General features: G+C 34.8%; 1 protein-coding gene across 1 annotated transcript; it reads right to left on the bottom strand.

Moving 5' to 3' along the window:
* Positions 1-6061: 6061 nt before the first annotated feature.
* Positions 6062-6931, bottom strand: LOC148855562 (defensin-like protein). The gene is made up of 2 exons (XM_088984234.1): positions 6800-6931; positions 6062-6471 (listed from the first exon to the last, which is right to left on the bottom strand). Exons 1-2 carry the CDS (start codon positions 6861-6863, stop codon positions 6302-6304), a joined length of 234 nt encoding a protein of 77 aa, XP_088840360.1. The 5' UTR covers positions 6864-6931; the 3' UTR covers positions 6062-6301.
* Between the last annotated feature and the right edge of the window lie 8447 nt (positions 6932-15378).

Genomic DNA, 15378 nt, shown 5'->3' with positions numbered 1-15378 from the left:
AGAATTCATCCAAGTGGGTGATCATAGTGACAGGATCAGCCCCTTTGTCAGACAAACTAAATGATCAGCGATGCACTCTCTCTGATGGAAACCAAAACTACTGGTAGCTGATTTCAACCATTGAAATTTGTTTTGCAAAATATATTTATATAGATATATATATATATATTATGGTTTCAAACTGTTTGCAAAAGGTTTTAATTCCTGGTATCCATGTGAGTAGAGAGTGCAGCACTGTACCTTGCAGCCGAGGGAGAGGTCCTCTCTTGTCGGGCAGTGTTTGATCATTATGGGATGAGAGGTTAAGTGTAAGACCATTGAGAGTAATACCTGATGGGATAATCTTGCATCTACCCACAGTCCTTGGATTTTTATAAGGTGGCTTGACCCAAGGACCATTTAGTGTAAATGTTGGGCCCATTAAGAGCCCATGGTGATGGACTCAGGGGTTCACTGTCTCCTACAGTGAATTTGGCCAGGCCTTGTAACAGAGGCTGGGCTGAACCCATGTGGCTGATGTGTAGATCAATGTTTGGGTCCCACGCTATACAAGGATATTCAACTGGGCAGCAGTTTGGAGGATAAGTGAGCACACAGACTTAATGGGCCAAAAGCCCAATTCGAACTGGTTTAATTAGATTAATTAAAGAGGGGCGGTTCTAGGATTTGGATCAGCAGATAGGGTAAGGGATTGTCCCTATCCATTCAGAGAGTCTAGATCCAAATAAAGATTTGGATTAGGAAACTCCTAATTAGATTAGGAGGGTTGATCTTTATCTGCAGATAAGATAAGGGATTATTCTTATCTCTTAAAGAGAGTCCAGATCCAAATACAAGATTTGGATTAGGAAACTCCTAATGGGATTAGGAGAACCTCTTTTTAAGGCTATAAATAAAGGAGAAGGGCGAACCCCAGTTCATCCTTCAAGATTACTGATTCAAGAGAGAAGACAACATACAGTTGGACTGATGCCATTTTCTGCTCTTGCCTTCTCCTGCTATTGCCGCCATTGCTAGTTCGATCTCCACCTATAGGAGCGATCAAGAAGGGTTCTTGATATCATCTTTTGGCAGAAAAAGGTGATCTGAAGTTGTGCTCACTCGCCCTCCATTAGATTCTTGGTGAAGAATCAGGTTCTTGCTAAAGAGCCATCCTGTTGATTCTGCTCCACCCTACGCTGTGTCATCTTCAATGAGAGCAGTCTTTGGTAATCTACTTGGACGTGAACACCTTCGTTGGGAGTTACTGTTACTCCGTATCAGGTATATCCTTCTTCCTACCTTTTGGTTTCAGATCTGGTCCGGTTTAGGTTCAAGATTGATCCTTGAAAACGCAATTTTCTAAAATAGGGAATGTGATTCCCACATAGGAGAGAGAAATTTTTTGAAAATTTGCCCAACCTACCTGTAGGGTTTGGCCATCCATATGATGGATCTCTCATCCCTTCAGTACCCTCTACAAGATGAGCTCTCCATGGCTTCTACGGGAGTTGGCGGCCAATGGACGCATGGACGTCCTTGCAGGTCGAGCCTTCCATAGCTCCCGTGCGAGCTAGTGACCTAAGGTCAGTAGTGCTGCCCCCATGAGTCGAGCTCTAAGTGGCTTCTCTTAGGAGTGGGTGACTGGTGTCACTAACGAGGCTGATGCAGTGCAACTGTGGCTGGCGTAGAAGGAGGGCATGGGCAAAATCAAGAATAAGGAGTGGATTGTGAGTTGCTCCCAGGGCCTAAGGGCTAAAGTCCTGAGCTGATAAAAGACATCGGCACCACATAAGACCCAGTTGCCTCTTCAGCATGGGCAAAATCAAGAATAAGGAGTGGACTGCGAGTCACTCCTAGAGCCTAAGGGCTAAAGTGCCAAGCTGATAAAAGACCTTGGCACCACATAAGACCCAGTCGCCTCTTTGGCATGGGAAAAATCAAGAATAAGGAGAGTAGACTGCGAGTCGTTCCCACAGCCTAAGGGCTAAAGTGCCAAACTGATAAAAAACCTCAACACCACATAAGACCCAGTCGCCTCTTCAGCATGGGCAAAATCAAGGGTAAGGAAAGTGGATTGAGAGTCGCTCCTAGAGCCTAAAGGTTAAAGTGTCGAGCTGACAAAAGACCTCGACACAATATGAAGCCTATAGTTCAACATGATCAAGGATAAGGAGAGTGGACTGTGAGTCGCTCCCAGGCCAAAAGGAACAATCTACTCCCTTCGCCGAGTTACTTTCATCTCGGGAGTGGGGGGCAATTGATGAGGGTGGGTTTGGCCCTCCAATGACATCATGACAAATGGCATCTTGGAACAACTGGGTGACACCCAGAACCACTTAGGCAACAACTTGTCTTAGCCAAGATGATAGTGTCCCAGCTGGCGGCCTAGCCCCTGGCGCCGACCTGGCAGCCTGCCCCTGGCATCGACTTGGTGGCCTGCCCCTAGCGACCTCGACTACAATTCAGGTGGGATAGAAGCACCTCGTCCAGGGCTGACCTACAACACCTCACCACTGGCCGAAGTGACCTCGATGCAAGGAGCGACCTCCCTTGAGGGTATGCCGACTTGACTGAGCTCCAAGTGGCAACCTGCGAGACGTGCTCGCCGACAAATTCGATATGCATATCCCGACACTCCCACGATCCTTGGAAGTTGGCCCACATACCGAATGTTCCGGAAAATGATCAACGTGCATGGCGGTTGCCTTCAAGGATCTCGGACCGGTTAGGCATGACCTCTTGGAAATTTCGGATGCAGTACGTGAGGCCCACGTCAAAAAGGCCTATATAAAGGCACCAAACCCAATGACACAGGAGGGAAGTAAGGGGGGCAAGTAAGGGCATTTTATCTCTCATGCTTTATGATTTTTTAGCTCGCGAGTTACTACGAGAGTATTAAGTTAAGCATCGGAGCAACCTCGCCGGATTAGGCACCCCGAGTTCTCTGACATTGATTCCTTGCAGGTTTCTCATACTTGACACCCTTACAGGATGCACTTTATCTTTGTTTTTTCTTTCTTTTTTTTATTAAATCATTCTCTTTACTCTTAAAAAAAATGATGGGATAATTATGTTCAATGTGCTTCAGCTTCAAGTGTGCTCTTGATTCTTTAGCTTAAGCTTTAGCCCCTATGTTGTTAGTGTGCTCTTGATTCTTTAGCTTAAGCTTTAGCCCCTATGTTGTTACACAATAAGGGGACGGATATGCTATGGTGGGGATGACTCCAAAGTTGGACAAATTTGTTTCATCCAAAACAGCTTCTTTGGCAGCCTTACTCGTGCATGATAACGTATTTGGCTTCTGTCCTGAAATCTATTGTATTTGGTCCTCTAAGAAAGAGAGGAAAATAGGGTTTTGAACCTCCATTTGACCAGCCTTTGAGAGTGTCCATTAGAGAGCTATTCTATAAAATATTTCAGTGTTAAAACCTCACCCAAATGGTTCCTTGATTGGAGCAAACCTCACCTGGTGATGGAGGTTCATTTTTCTTCCCAACAGGGATAGGGAGTATGGTCCCCACCTTGGGCCCGATTGTTAACATTCCTAAATTCTACCATGTCAATGTATTAAGTTAATCAAAAAATTAGATATGTAATAGTAGTAAAAATTAATAATTAATAGTATATAATACCAATACAAACAATAAAATATTACTAAAATAAATTAGGAAAACTGAAATTAATGTCAATAAATAATAATAAAACAAGTTAATAAGTATTGATAAGTATATATGCATAATGTTTCATTAGATGCTTTAAATTACCTATTTGATCTGAAATTGTTATTTGCATTCTACACCTATATTTAAATTCTATTTAAAATAAAAGCAAATGAATAAAATCTAATAAAAAATAGTAAAAATGAAAATAAATTTATCTAACCAAAATTAATACAAAACACAATTCATTTAAATTCTACCACCTTGGGCCCGCTTGTTAACATTCCTAAATTCTAACATGTCAATATATTAAATTAATAAAAAAATTAGATATGTAATAGTAGTAAAAATTAATAATTAATAGTATATAATACCAACACAAACAATAAAATATTACTAAAATAAATGAGGAAAACAAAAATGAATGTTAATAGATAATACTAAAACAAGTTAATAAGTATTAATAAGTATATATGCATAATGTTTCATTAGATGTTTTAAATTAGCTATTTAAGCCTTCAAAAAATATTAGCTATTTAATCTGAAATTGTTAATTGCACTCTACACCTATATTTAAATTCCATTTAAAATAAAAGCAAATGAATATAATCTAATAAGAAATAGTAAAAATGAAAATAAATTTATCTAATCAAAATTAATACAAAACAAAATTCATTTAAGTCCAATTTAGAAAAATTAAAATTAACAACAATTTCTTTAACCATAATAAAAATAGTTACAAATACTAATAGAAAAATTAATCAAAGTTTATCTAACAATACATTTAAATCCAATGCTACAAAGCCCGTGCATTGCACAGGCCCCATTGGATTAGATAGGTCAATTTAATTAAAGTAGTTTAATTAGCTATGTCAATACAGTTTATATTAAAGTAAAAACACAGATTAATCAAACCTATACATGATTAACTTAATTTATATATTTATTTAGTTATGATTAATGGTGTTTGGAGATAAAAGAAAAAAGGCACTGATACTAATAAAGAATTGTCCAATTTTATTAGTAAATAAATTATCCCAGATTAATTATTAGAAAATATATTAATTCCTTTTAGATCTATTAATAGTAAATTAATTAATTAACTATGTTTGATTGATTAATTATCTATTTAACTATGTTAATTAGATACAGACTCTTTTCCCAGGGCAATGATATAATATTTATCCCTATATATTAGTTCACAAAGTAAAATAATAATAATCCTCTCAAAATAAGAGAATCGTTTTTATATCGAGTGGCGGACGATCCAAAAGTTCAGTGGGTCCCCCCTAGGAGACATGATTTCAAACAGCAGAAAGGCAGGCCTTCTGCATAGCCGTCCTGCGCATGCATTCACACCACCAAGGCCCAGGCCCACCAATAACCCACTAACCCCACGTCTCATCACATGCGGACAAAAGCCGCATTACATGTACCCAAAATAAATCATCTATAGCTTTTAGCTATATGTTTGATTTGAAGGAAAAGGTAGGAAAAGGAAAGATAGGGAAATCTATACAAAACCTTTCCCTTCTTTTCCCTAACTAATCCCTTGGATGATAAATTTTTCTTTGAAAACCAAACCAAAATGCAATCCCTGATCGGTTGTCCTTCAAACGAAAAGAATATTCAATTAATTTGGTGACAATCCCATTTTGAGTTCAGATGAATTAAAATTCTGTGAGCCGAGCAGCTACAAGTATTATCACTTAACATTACTCTTTTCCAGCAGAATACCGAAATCTTGATTGGCAATTTGGCATCCTTCTGCTCCGCCCCAAATCCTTTTTCAACTTAACTTTTGTTACGTGGCATCAAATGATTCTGGAACTCCTACACTTCTTTCCCAAGAATTTCAGTGTGTCACCACAGGTGTTCATCATATGCATATTTTCATATAAATGGCTACTTACACACGTGTAAGGGGATCACTTGGAAAGATGAGGAAAAGAGTGCAGGAGATCCCGACTCTGACTCTCTCTATATTAGCCACAAATTGCTAGGGTTAGTTTTTGTATTATTGTATACATCCTTTATAGGCTCAATTTAGGAGTACAAATAATAGTGCAAATACATATAAAATAACACAAAATACGAGGTTTTGCACTCTACAAATTTGTATTTATACTCTTTCCAAACTGAACCTTACCAAAGTCCGGAAGTTGCAATTTGCAACTTGCAAAGGAAGCTGAGCTGAGCTGGGTGAGTGGTGAAGCTTGATAGTTTTCAAGGCTTAACAATTTTTATATATCGTTTCATGGGTCACTCATTCAGTGGTCTTTCTTGTATCAGGATCGATTTCATAGCTGTTCCAGTCTACTGGTTCAAATCTGAGAGTTATTAATAACCAGTCTACTGGTTCAAATCCATGACTAAGAAAAGTAGTCAGGACGAGAGAGGGAGACAGATAGAGACTACTCTTGATGATACATACTTGATTATCATACCAAGAAAAGCCAGAAGTACAAGCACAAAATTAAACCACACAACCAACTCGATCAGAGGATAAAGCATAAAGTAGTCATAAAAAGATGAACAAAGACTAAATCCCATACAAGAGTCGTTTTATTCTGAAGGGATAAATGATGATCCGATAAACCATCGTTAGCAGTAGTTAACTGGCCTGGGGACGTGTATGGTCATGGAGCCTCTCCCATTCACTAACAAGGTTTAACGCAAAAGCATCGGCGTCGGGCGCCCTTGCAATCCCCCGCAGGGAAGCCCTCGGTTTGACAGACGGATGCACAGTTGGTGTCGCTGAGGCATGCCCCCTTGAAGCGATGGCTCTGTGACTCGCAAGTCCTTGCCTCTGCTACTTTTGGCCCCATCTCTGCAACCAGGTTAGCAAAAGCAAGATGATCAGTGCTTGTCCCTCTCTACTGTGAAAATAAATAATAATGCAGAACTGAAGAACCCATAATAACAATTCAATAATAAATCAAGAAGAAGAAGAAGAAATGAAAGAAAAATTGCTTCCTGAGCTCATTTGTTGGTGACCAACTACGTGTGCCTCTCATGGCCGGGTTCTGAAAATCAAGGTTTGCTCATGGCATTGGTCATGAATCAGAGGGTAATTAAGCTCAGTCCTCAGTGGCGTTCTTGGAGACTGACTAGTTTCTAACTGGTAAATTTAAAAGAACAAAGGGGAAGAGAAGAACCAGTGGCCGTGACAAGCAGCAGGACGAGGACGAGAGATGAAAACAGACGCATCCCGCGCTCCATTGAGACCGGACGATAGATATGGAAACACAGCGAGAGAGAGAGAGAGAGAGAGAGAGATCTATTCTTGTGGAAAGGAAGCAAGCTAGCTAGTGTTTATATAGAGGTTTTTCTTAAGTAAAGGAGGTGTTTCAGACATTAAAGCTTTAAATAAGGAGTTTTGTTTGATGGAATATGTGATCAGCGTGGAAGCGTCGGATTGGAATCAACTCTCATATCATAACCCACCTTGCATGCTATAGATTGTTTCCACCAATCAGAAGGTTACAGAGCAGGGCCTATGTGAGTCCTACCTGTATTCAGTCACCACTCTCCTGAATTTCTAGGGTGTTCCAAAGCTATGATGGGTTGATCAGAAAAGATTCTGTCACTCACAGGCTTTTTTGCCCACTGTGGTACTCTTTTGGCAATTAACCAGATTTGAATATGGTAAGAAATTGGCAAACTGTTGGATTCTTTTAGAAATAAAAAATATGTTCATACCATACTTCACAATCACAAGGGTCTATGGATTAATTCAATTAATTTTCAGTCCCCAGAATATAATAGTGCATCCTCTCACTGTTCATTCTCTGTTTGTATTTGCATTAGCTTAGTTCCTGCAAAATTTCTTTCACTGAATAAGAAAAGACAGAATATGTAGAAGTTTATCATGAAACTTGTTTTCTATAAACCATTTCTACAGAGTGTGTAATTCTGTGGGAAGAACAGTCAAACCAGACTGTGTTTAAGGGGAAACATCCACTGCCTCCATTTGGATGGTCAGAGTTGTTGGTAGGGGCAAATAAGTTATCGGGCACTGTGTACAGTGGTCGATTTTGTATTTCGAACTATGGATTGGACATTGTAGATAAGGAGAAGCTGTCTTTTGTTAGGGTGTGGCTGCATGTGATTAAGGTCTGACACAGTGGATAAAAATCAAAGAAAAATACAAGGCAAAACAAAAGGTCTGACCCAACATTACCATGTAAATATCTGTAAAATAGAAAATGAGAAATTACGGCTAAAGTAATTCAAATATGAGATTACTGTTTTTTTTTTTTTTTTTTTGAGAATTTATCTCGCCTCATTCCTTTTATGCTATGTTTGTTTTGAAAGAAAAAGTAGATTAAAAAATCGGAAAGGTAGGGAAAAGTTTAAGAACTATTTACATAGTTCCCTACCTTCTCCTTCCTTTCCCTATCTTTTTTTTAGACCAAATATAGCCCTAAGATTTTGTAAATCATTTACTTTCCTCACATGAAATCAGCTCTTCTGTTTTTAACGTGACAAAAATGTCCACACGCTAATCATTTTCTTTTTTTTTATCTAAAATTTCTACAAAATATTTCCATTTGATCTGCATTTTGTTCATAAATTTATTCAAATAAAACTTGTATATTACGGGAATATGAAAGCAATAGAGTACATTGATTTGACTGCCCATTGGAAATGACCAAATCCAAATATTAAATTGAGTACAATGATTCAAAAAAGGAAGGGGTTAACGGGTTAGTGGTTAAACTGGGTTGAACTGTGATGTGTATTTATATATAGTGGGGACCCGTCTGATGCACGGAAAGATTGAATTATTTTATTTACTATTAATTAATTGATATATTAATAATCAGAATATGTTGTTAATTAACTAAAATTATTTAAAGTTATTGTTAATATTTAAAATTTTAATAATTGTATTTTAATTTAGTATTGATTTATAGAAAATCATTATTTTTAATTTAATATGAACAAATATTTTTAATATATTTAATTTTATTAATCATTTGTAGTAATTTTAATAATTGTTATTATTTTTATGTTGTTTAAATGGAATTTTGATTGAGCTTAAATAAATAAAAACAATTACAAAAGATAACATTTTTATTAATTTCACTAATAATTAACAATTATATAGGAATGACAACGGGATGGGTTCGGGGGCACCCCATCCCTGTTCTCACCCTGTAGTTAGACACTCTAATCCATTCACACCCCACCCCTAGTGTCAGGTGGGTTCAGGGCAAGGCACCCAATCACTGTTAGGGACGGGGAATCCTCGAAATTCCTTGCCTCGTCCTCAATGTCGGGCGAGTTCAAGGTAAGGCACCCACTTCTCATAAAGGATGGGGAATCCTCGAATTTTCCCCACTTTGTTCCTACTGTCCGGGGGGGGTGGTCAAGGCAAGGCACCCACTCCCCGTCAACCCAATATGCAATTTGATGACAAAAATGATCAAAAGGATATACTAAGTATCAGCCACATGGTAAATTTCTAAAAGGACACTAAATTGTCTTTTATTTTAAAAAATATAATTATATAAAATTTTTGAAAATTTTATTCAAATTTATTTTTAAATTATTATTAAATAATTTATTTTCTTTTTAAATGGTTTACTTATAGAGTATATTAATTTATCTTATATTTTCTAATATAAACTAATTAATAATTTCCTTTTTCCAATATTATATTAATTTATCTTAATAATTTGTTTAATTATTGGTTCAAATTACAGTTTTCCCTTTCCCATACCCATTTATCTTTAGTAATTTTAAATAATTTTTTAATTTTTTAATAGTTTTCAAAAATTATCAAATGTAATAAATTTTCCTAAAATTTCCAAAATATTCCAACAATTTTCAATAATTATTTAATACATTTTAAATAAACTTTCAAAAATTTTATATCTTTTACTTTCCAAAATCTTATTTTATGAAAATGTAATTTTATGATTTTTTTTTTACATTTGTGTAATTGTGGAGATTTATTGAACATTATTTTAAATTGTTATTAAATATTTATTTTTATTAGGTAGTTTACTAACAAAAGTACACTAATTTATTTTTTATTTTCTAATATAAATTAATGAATAATTTTATTTTCCAACATTATAATATTTTATTCCCCCATCAACATTTGGTTATTAACTATAATAATAACAATAACTAGAATGTTGTTAATTAACATGAATATAATAGTATTTACACAAAATACTTTAAAAAGTCATGATGAGTTAATTAATAACAATATTTATTAATTTTTTTGGTAATTTATTAATCATACTAAAAAGAATATTTAACTTTTGTCAATTTACTAACTGTATTTATTAACTTTTGGTAATAATAGTATCTAATACTCATTGAATATGGGTTGGATTAAATGTTAGCAGTATTTAACTATTTATTAATTAATATGAATATTTTAAATGAGAGAGAGTGGATATAGATTGGGGTAGAGATTTTAAGAATTGATTGGGGAGTGGGGTAACATGATACATTCCTAATGGCTTAAGGAGAAACCTTAGGACATAGGAATATTTTTAGATAGTTCAATTGGGAATAGTGACATGACTTAATGGGAGTGGTGGGAAGGGGTGAGGAGAGAGAGTCAAGAAGAATGCAAGGTGGGGGTAATGGAGCAAGGAGAGACATGCTGATGTGGACTTTCTTGATATATATATATATATACACTAGCAGAGACCTGTGCGATGCAAGGGAAAATCTGAAAGATTGAATAATTTTATTTACTATTAATTAATTGATAAATTAATAATAAAAATTTATTGTTAATTAACTAAAAGTATTCAAAGTTATTGTTAATTATTATTAATTTAATATGAACAATTATTTTTTTAATAAATTTAATTTTATTAATCAATTGTAGTAATTTTAATATTTGCATTACTTTTAAATAAAATTTTGGTTGACTTTCAATAAATAAAAATAATTAAAAAAGCTAAAATTTTTATTAATTTCACTCAAGGTTCAAAGTATCGACATGTATCGACTGATATGTATCGTGTCAGTGGCTTCCCGATATGCCCCTACAGGGGTTGTATCCAAGGTTCAAAGCATCGACACGTATCGGCCGATATGTATCATGTCGGTCACTTCCCGATACGCCCCTACAAGGGTTGTATCAGGTCAGCCACTGGTTCAGAGAGTAGTCGGGCCTTAAACTGGCCCCTCTGAACCAATTTCAAAAAAAAAAAAGCACCGATATAAGCTAATACGCCTTACTGGCATATCGGCCCGTGTCAATATTTAGAACCTTGATTTCACTAATAATTAACAATTACATAGGAATGGCAATGGGGCGGGAGACCCCCATCCCTGTCATTGCCCCATAGTCAAGGCACTCTATCCCATCCCCACCTTGTTCCCAATATCAGGTGGGTTCAATGCAAGGCACCCACTCCTCGTTAGGATGGGGAATACATGAATTTTTCCACCTCGTCCTCAGTGTCAGACTAGTTCAGGGCAAGCCACCCACTCCTCGTCAAGGATGGGGAATCCTTGAATCTTCCCCACCCTGTCCCTAGCGTTGGGCAAGTTCAAGGCAAGACACCCACTCCCTATCAACCCATATTCAATTGGAAGACAAAATTGATTAAAAGGATATATTGAGTATCAACCACATGGTGAATTTCTAAAAGTACACTAAATTGTCTTTAATTTTTAGAAATGTAATTTTATGAAAATTTTGGAAAATTTATTACACGTGTGATTATAAATATTTATTCAATTTTTCTAATTGTTATTAAATAATTTATTTTCCTTTTAAATTGTTTACTTACAAAATTACACTAATTTATCTTATATTTTCTAATACAAACTAATCAATAATTTCCTTTTTCCAATATTATACTAATTTATCTTAATAATTTGTGTATTTTTTGGTTCAAATTACAGTTTTCACCTTTCCATAATAATTTCTTTAAAATTTTCAATAAATTACAAATGAAAATTATATAATTTTTCAATAGTTTTCCAAAATCTATCAAATGTAATAAATTTTCCTAAAATTTCCCAAATATTCCAATAATTTTCAATTATTATTTAATACATTTTAAATAAGCTTTCAAAAATTTTATATCTTTTAATTTCCAAAATGTTATTTTACGAAAATGTAGTTTTATGAAAATTTTGTTACATCTGTGTAATTAAGAAGATTTATTGAAAATTATTTTAAATTGTTATTACTTTTATTAAGTAGTTTACTACAAAATTACACTAATTTATCTTTTATTTTCCAATACAAATTAATTAGTAATTTCATTTTCCAACATTATAATATTTTATTCCCCCATTTACATTCAGTTATTAACTATAATAATAGTAATAACTAAAATTTTATACTTTTTAATGATTGTTAAATATAATTCTCAATTTTATAGAAATTAGTTAGAGTTTTCAATTTCTATAAAATGTTGTTAATTAACATGAATACAACAGTATTTTCCCAAAATACTTTGAAAATCCATGATGAGTTAGTTAATAACAAAATGCATTAGTTTTTGGTAATTTACTAACCGTACTAATAAGAATATCTAATTTTTGATAATTTACTAACCATATTTATTAACTTTTGGTAATAACACTATTTAATAGTCATTGAATATGGGTTGGATTAAATATTAACCGTATTTAACTATTTAGTAATTAATATGAATATTTTAAAGGAGAAAGAGTGGATATAGATTGGAGGAGATGCTTTAGGAATTGTTTGGGGAGTGGGATAACATCATAAGTTCCTAACGGCTTAGAGGAGATACCTTAGGAAAGAGATTCTAGGAATATTTTTAAGTAGTTGGGTTGGGAACGGTGGCATAACTTAATGCTAGTGGTAGGGAGGGGAAAGAAGAGAGAATCAAGGAGAATGCATGGTAGGGGTAATAGAGCAAGGAGAGGCATGCTGATGTATATAATTTGTATATAACATATTATAAATTATATATTAGATTATAATATATCCAAAATATATAATTAAGTTATTTGATAGCATATATATTTTTATTTTAGTTTCATTTTTTTTTTGTATTAAAAATTAAGATTTGATGCAAACAAATGTGTTTATTTAGCAAAAATAGTGGGGCAAGGCACCTTTGGCCCCTTAGGAAAACGTAGATCTCCAAAAGTTACAAAAAAATATATATATATCTCACGCCAATCAAACATCTGAGCATAAAGTTATGGCCATTAGAAGTTCGCATTTTTGCTGGCCAGTTTTCTAAGACTAGGACTAAGTCACCAGTTTTCTAGTTCGACTGTCCTGGTCATGGTTTTGACCAGTTTTTTACCCCATCGTGGTTTTGGGGCTATGACTGAACTGGTAAGGAGCTTAATCACAATTCAATCACTCCAACTAGCCAGTCCAGTCCGGTTTTCTAAACACTGATTATCACTAGCCATTTAATACACCAACACGTCACACTCATATATTCTTGTGTTAATCAATTTGCCACTCTAACTGTTGAAGGTTAGTGACACATTTCGTTCATCTTTAGAATGACTATCATTTAAGGGTGTTTTGGATGAGTTTGGATTTGGTCCTGGCAGAACCATCCTCACACCATTGGGAGATATTCCTAATGCAAGTCTGTAAGTGAGTGTAAGGACGGTGCGAGGAAGGTATTGTGATGACCAAATTCGATTTAGTTTTGCAATTTTTTTTTTTTTTTGTTTTACATATATAGGAAAATTCATTGCAACACATCATTATCTAGTACAAGTTTAATGAAATTTGGAGGAAGATCAAGAAACAGTCATATTAGACATACAGTCATTCTTAGCCAAAGAATGTCAACTTTATTGCTTGTACAAGAAACATATATAGGAGACTCTAAAGAGAGTGAAACCCCACAAAAGGCTCCTATAATCAGTGATAACTGTATTGATTTGCCAAGGGATGTCAAGGCTGACATTTATAGGATAGAGACTATGTTCTATGCATCTCCTTCTAGCCAAATATAGGTGATATTGAGGTCCTTTGCCATCTGAAGACCAGCTCTAAATACTCTTGCCTGAGAAAGCACAGGGTCTGAGGGTTAAGTTTATATAACCTTTCCAAAGATAAGATTCACATAGTGGTCCCACATAATAATGCCTAAGCCAAAGTGTAAATTTCCTTGAACCCCATCGACATTAATTTTCACCATATTGGGGGGGGGAGGTTGACTTAGCTTTCTCTTTTAGTAATAGTATCTCAACCATCAAAGAGTGGAACACTGCAATGACTGATGATGAAGGATTATAATCTATAGTTTCCATCACTCTCTTTTATTGAGCCTTCCAGCAGGTCCAAAGAGATTACACTTGGTAAAGAGATTGTGGTAGTTTTTAGATATAATTCAAAAGCTAGGAAGGGTAATTTTTGTCTTTTTAACTCTTTTGTCTTTTGCACTTAATTGCACACATCCACACTTTTTCATGTCCATACAAACTCTATTTGATTTTTAGCCAAATTTTAAATCTCCATATTCCTTTGAGCCACTTTTCCTCTCCTAGCATTTGCTTAAATCCCACATATGGGATAATTATAAGAAAGTGTTGAACTTATTTTTAGGAATTGGCTTGGTGGATGGTTAGAAATCCTTTATCACACACACATGTCGAGCCAGGTTGGGCTGTGGGTTATTTGCCCACATACCTTTTATATGACTTATAATTTTAAATTTCAACTATTGTGACTCTTCACTTAAATAAATGACTTGTCATTTTCAATTCAAACCAAATGACCTTTTGTTTTAAAAAAATAACTTTTCATTATTGATTTGAAGATTGTTGTTGTTCGTATGGCTCAATATTCTAAGTGCACAATTACTAAGTACCTTCCAAGGTTGCTGAATCCTAGAGCAGAATGCTAGGCTTCCTATGTTGTACTGGATTTAATCCAAAGGATGTGAAATTCTACTTAAGGATAGTGTTTCAAACACGCCTCAACCCATAAGTCCTTTTAACCCTGCATTTATTGTCTTGTACTCTTGCACATTCACAATAGTATCCTATTTCATACACTATAGGTTAAGCAGAATTGAATTTTTCTTTGTGTGTTTTGCCTTGTTTGATTCATATGCTACTAGAATTATCATACTTGATTTCTACAAAATTGAGCTTTTTAATGAAACTCATTTTGTGTGTTAGCAACATAAAATTCATTCTCTATTAGACATCCATAGTGTTACCTATATACTAGATGATTCCCCACTAGGAGACCAGTATGAACCTACCAGTCTATATTCACTCAAACTTGTACCCTTACTGATAAACGTCATCACATCAGCACCGCCACATCAGTGCCATGTAGGCATTGGCATTTATTGCATTATAAACTTATTGATAAATTTGGTTCTATGAGTGTTTATTGAAAAATGCCGCCACATCAACGCCACATAGGCGTTGGTGTTTATTGCATATGAAACAATATGAAACAACTGTTTGGTTTCACCATTTATCAAATAAATGGTAGAAAACTGAAACGCTTTTATTTTTGAGCATGGAACAGTTGGGGAAACGTCAAATTCTTGTTTCCCCCAATGCCCTAGTGCTTCTTAAAACCAAATGCTGATGTGACACACTTTAATGGGTATTAATCTGAGGTGGAAAGTAAAAAAAACGTTTAAAGTGATGCCCAACCAAACAACAAAAACAACAAATGCTTAAAGTGAAAATGTACATATAAATGGCCCATCCATAAACGCCCATGGAACCAAACACATACAAAATCTATTGCCATGTTCTATTAAATGCTATGACTAAAAAA

Source organism: Nelumbo lutea, chromosome 4 (genome assembly GCF_056320005.1).
Source record: "Nelumbo lutea isolate HS-2025 chromosome 4, American lotus-T2T, whole genome shotgun sequence".
NCBI lineage: Eukaryota > Viridiplantae > Streptophyta > Magnoliopsida > Proteales > Nelumbonaceae > Nelumbo > Nelumbo lutea.
The sequence above is the reverse complement of the archived record's forward strand: the minus strand, read 5'-3'. Positions and strand labels throughout refer to the sequence as shown.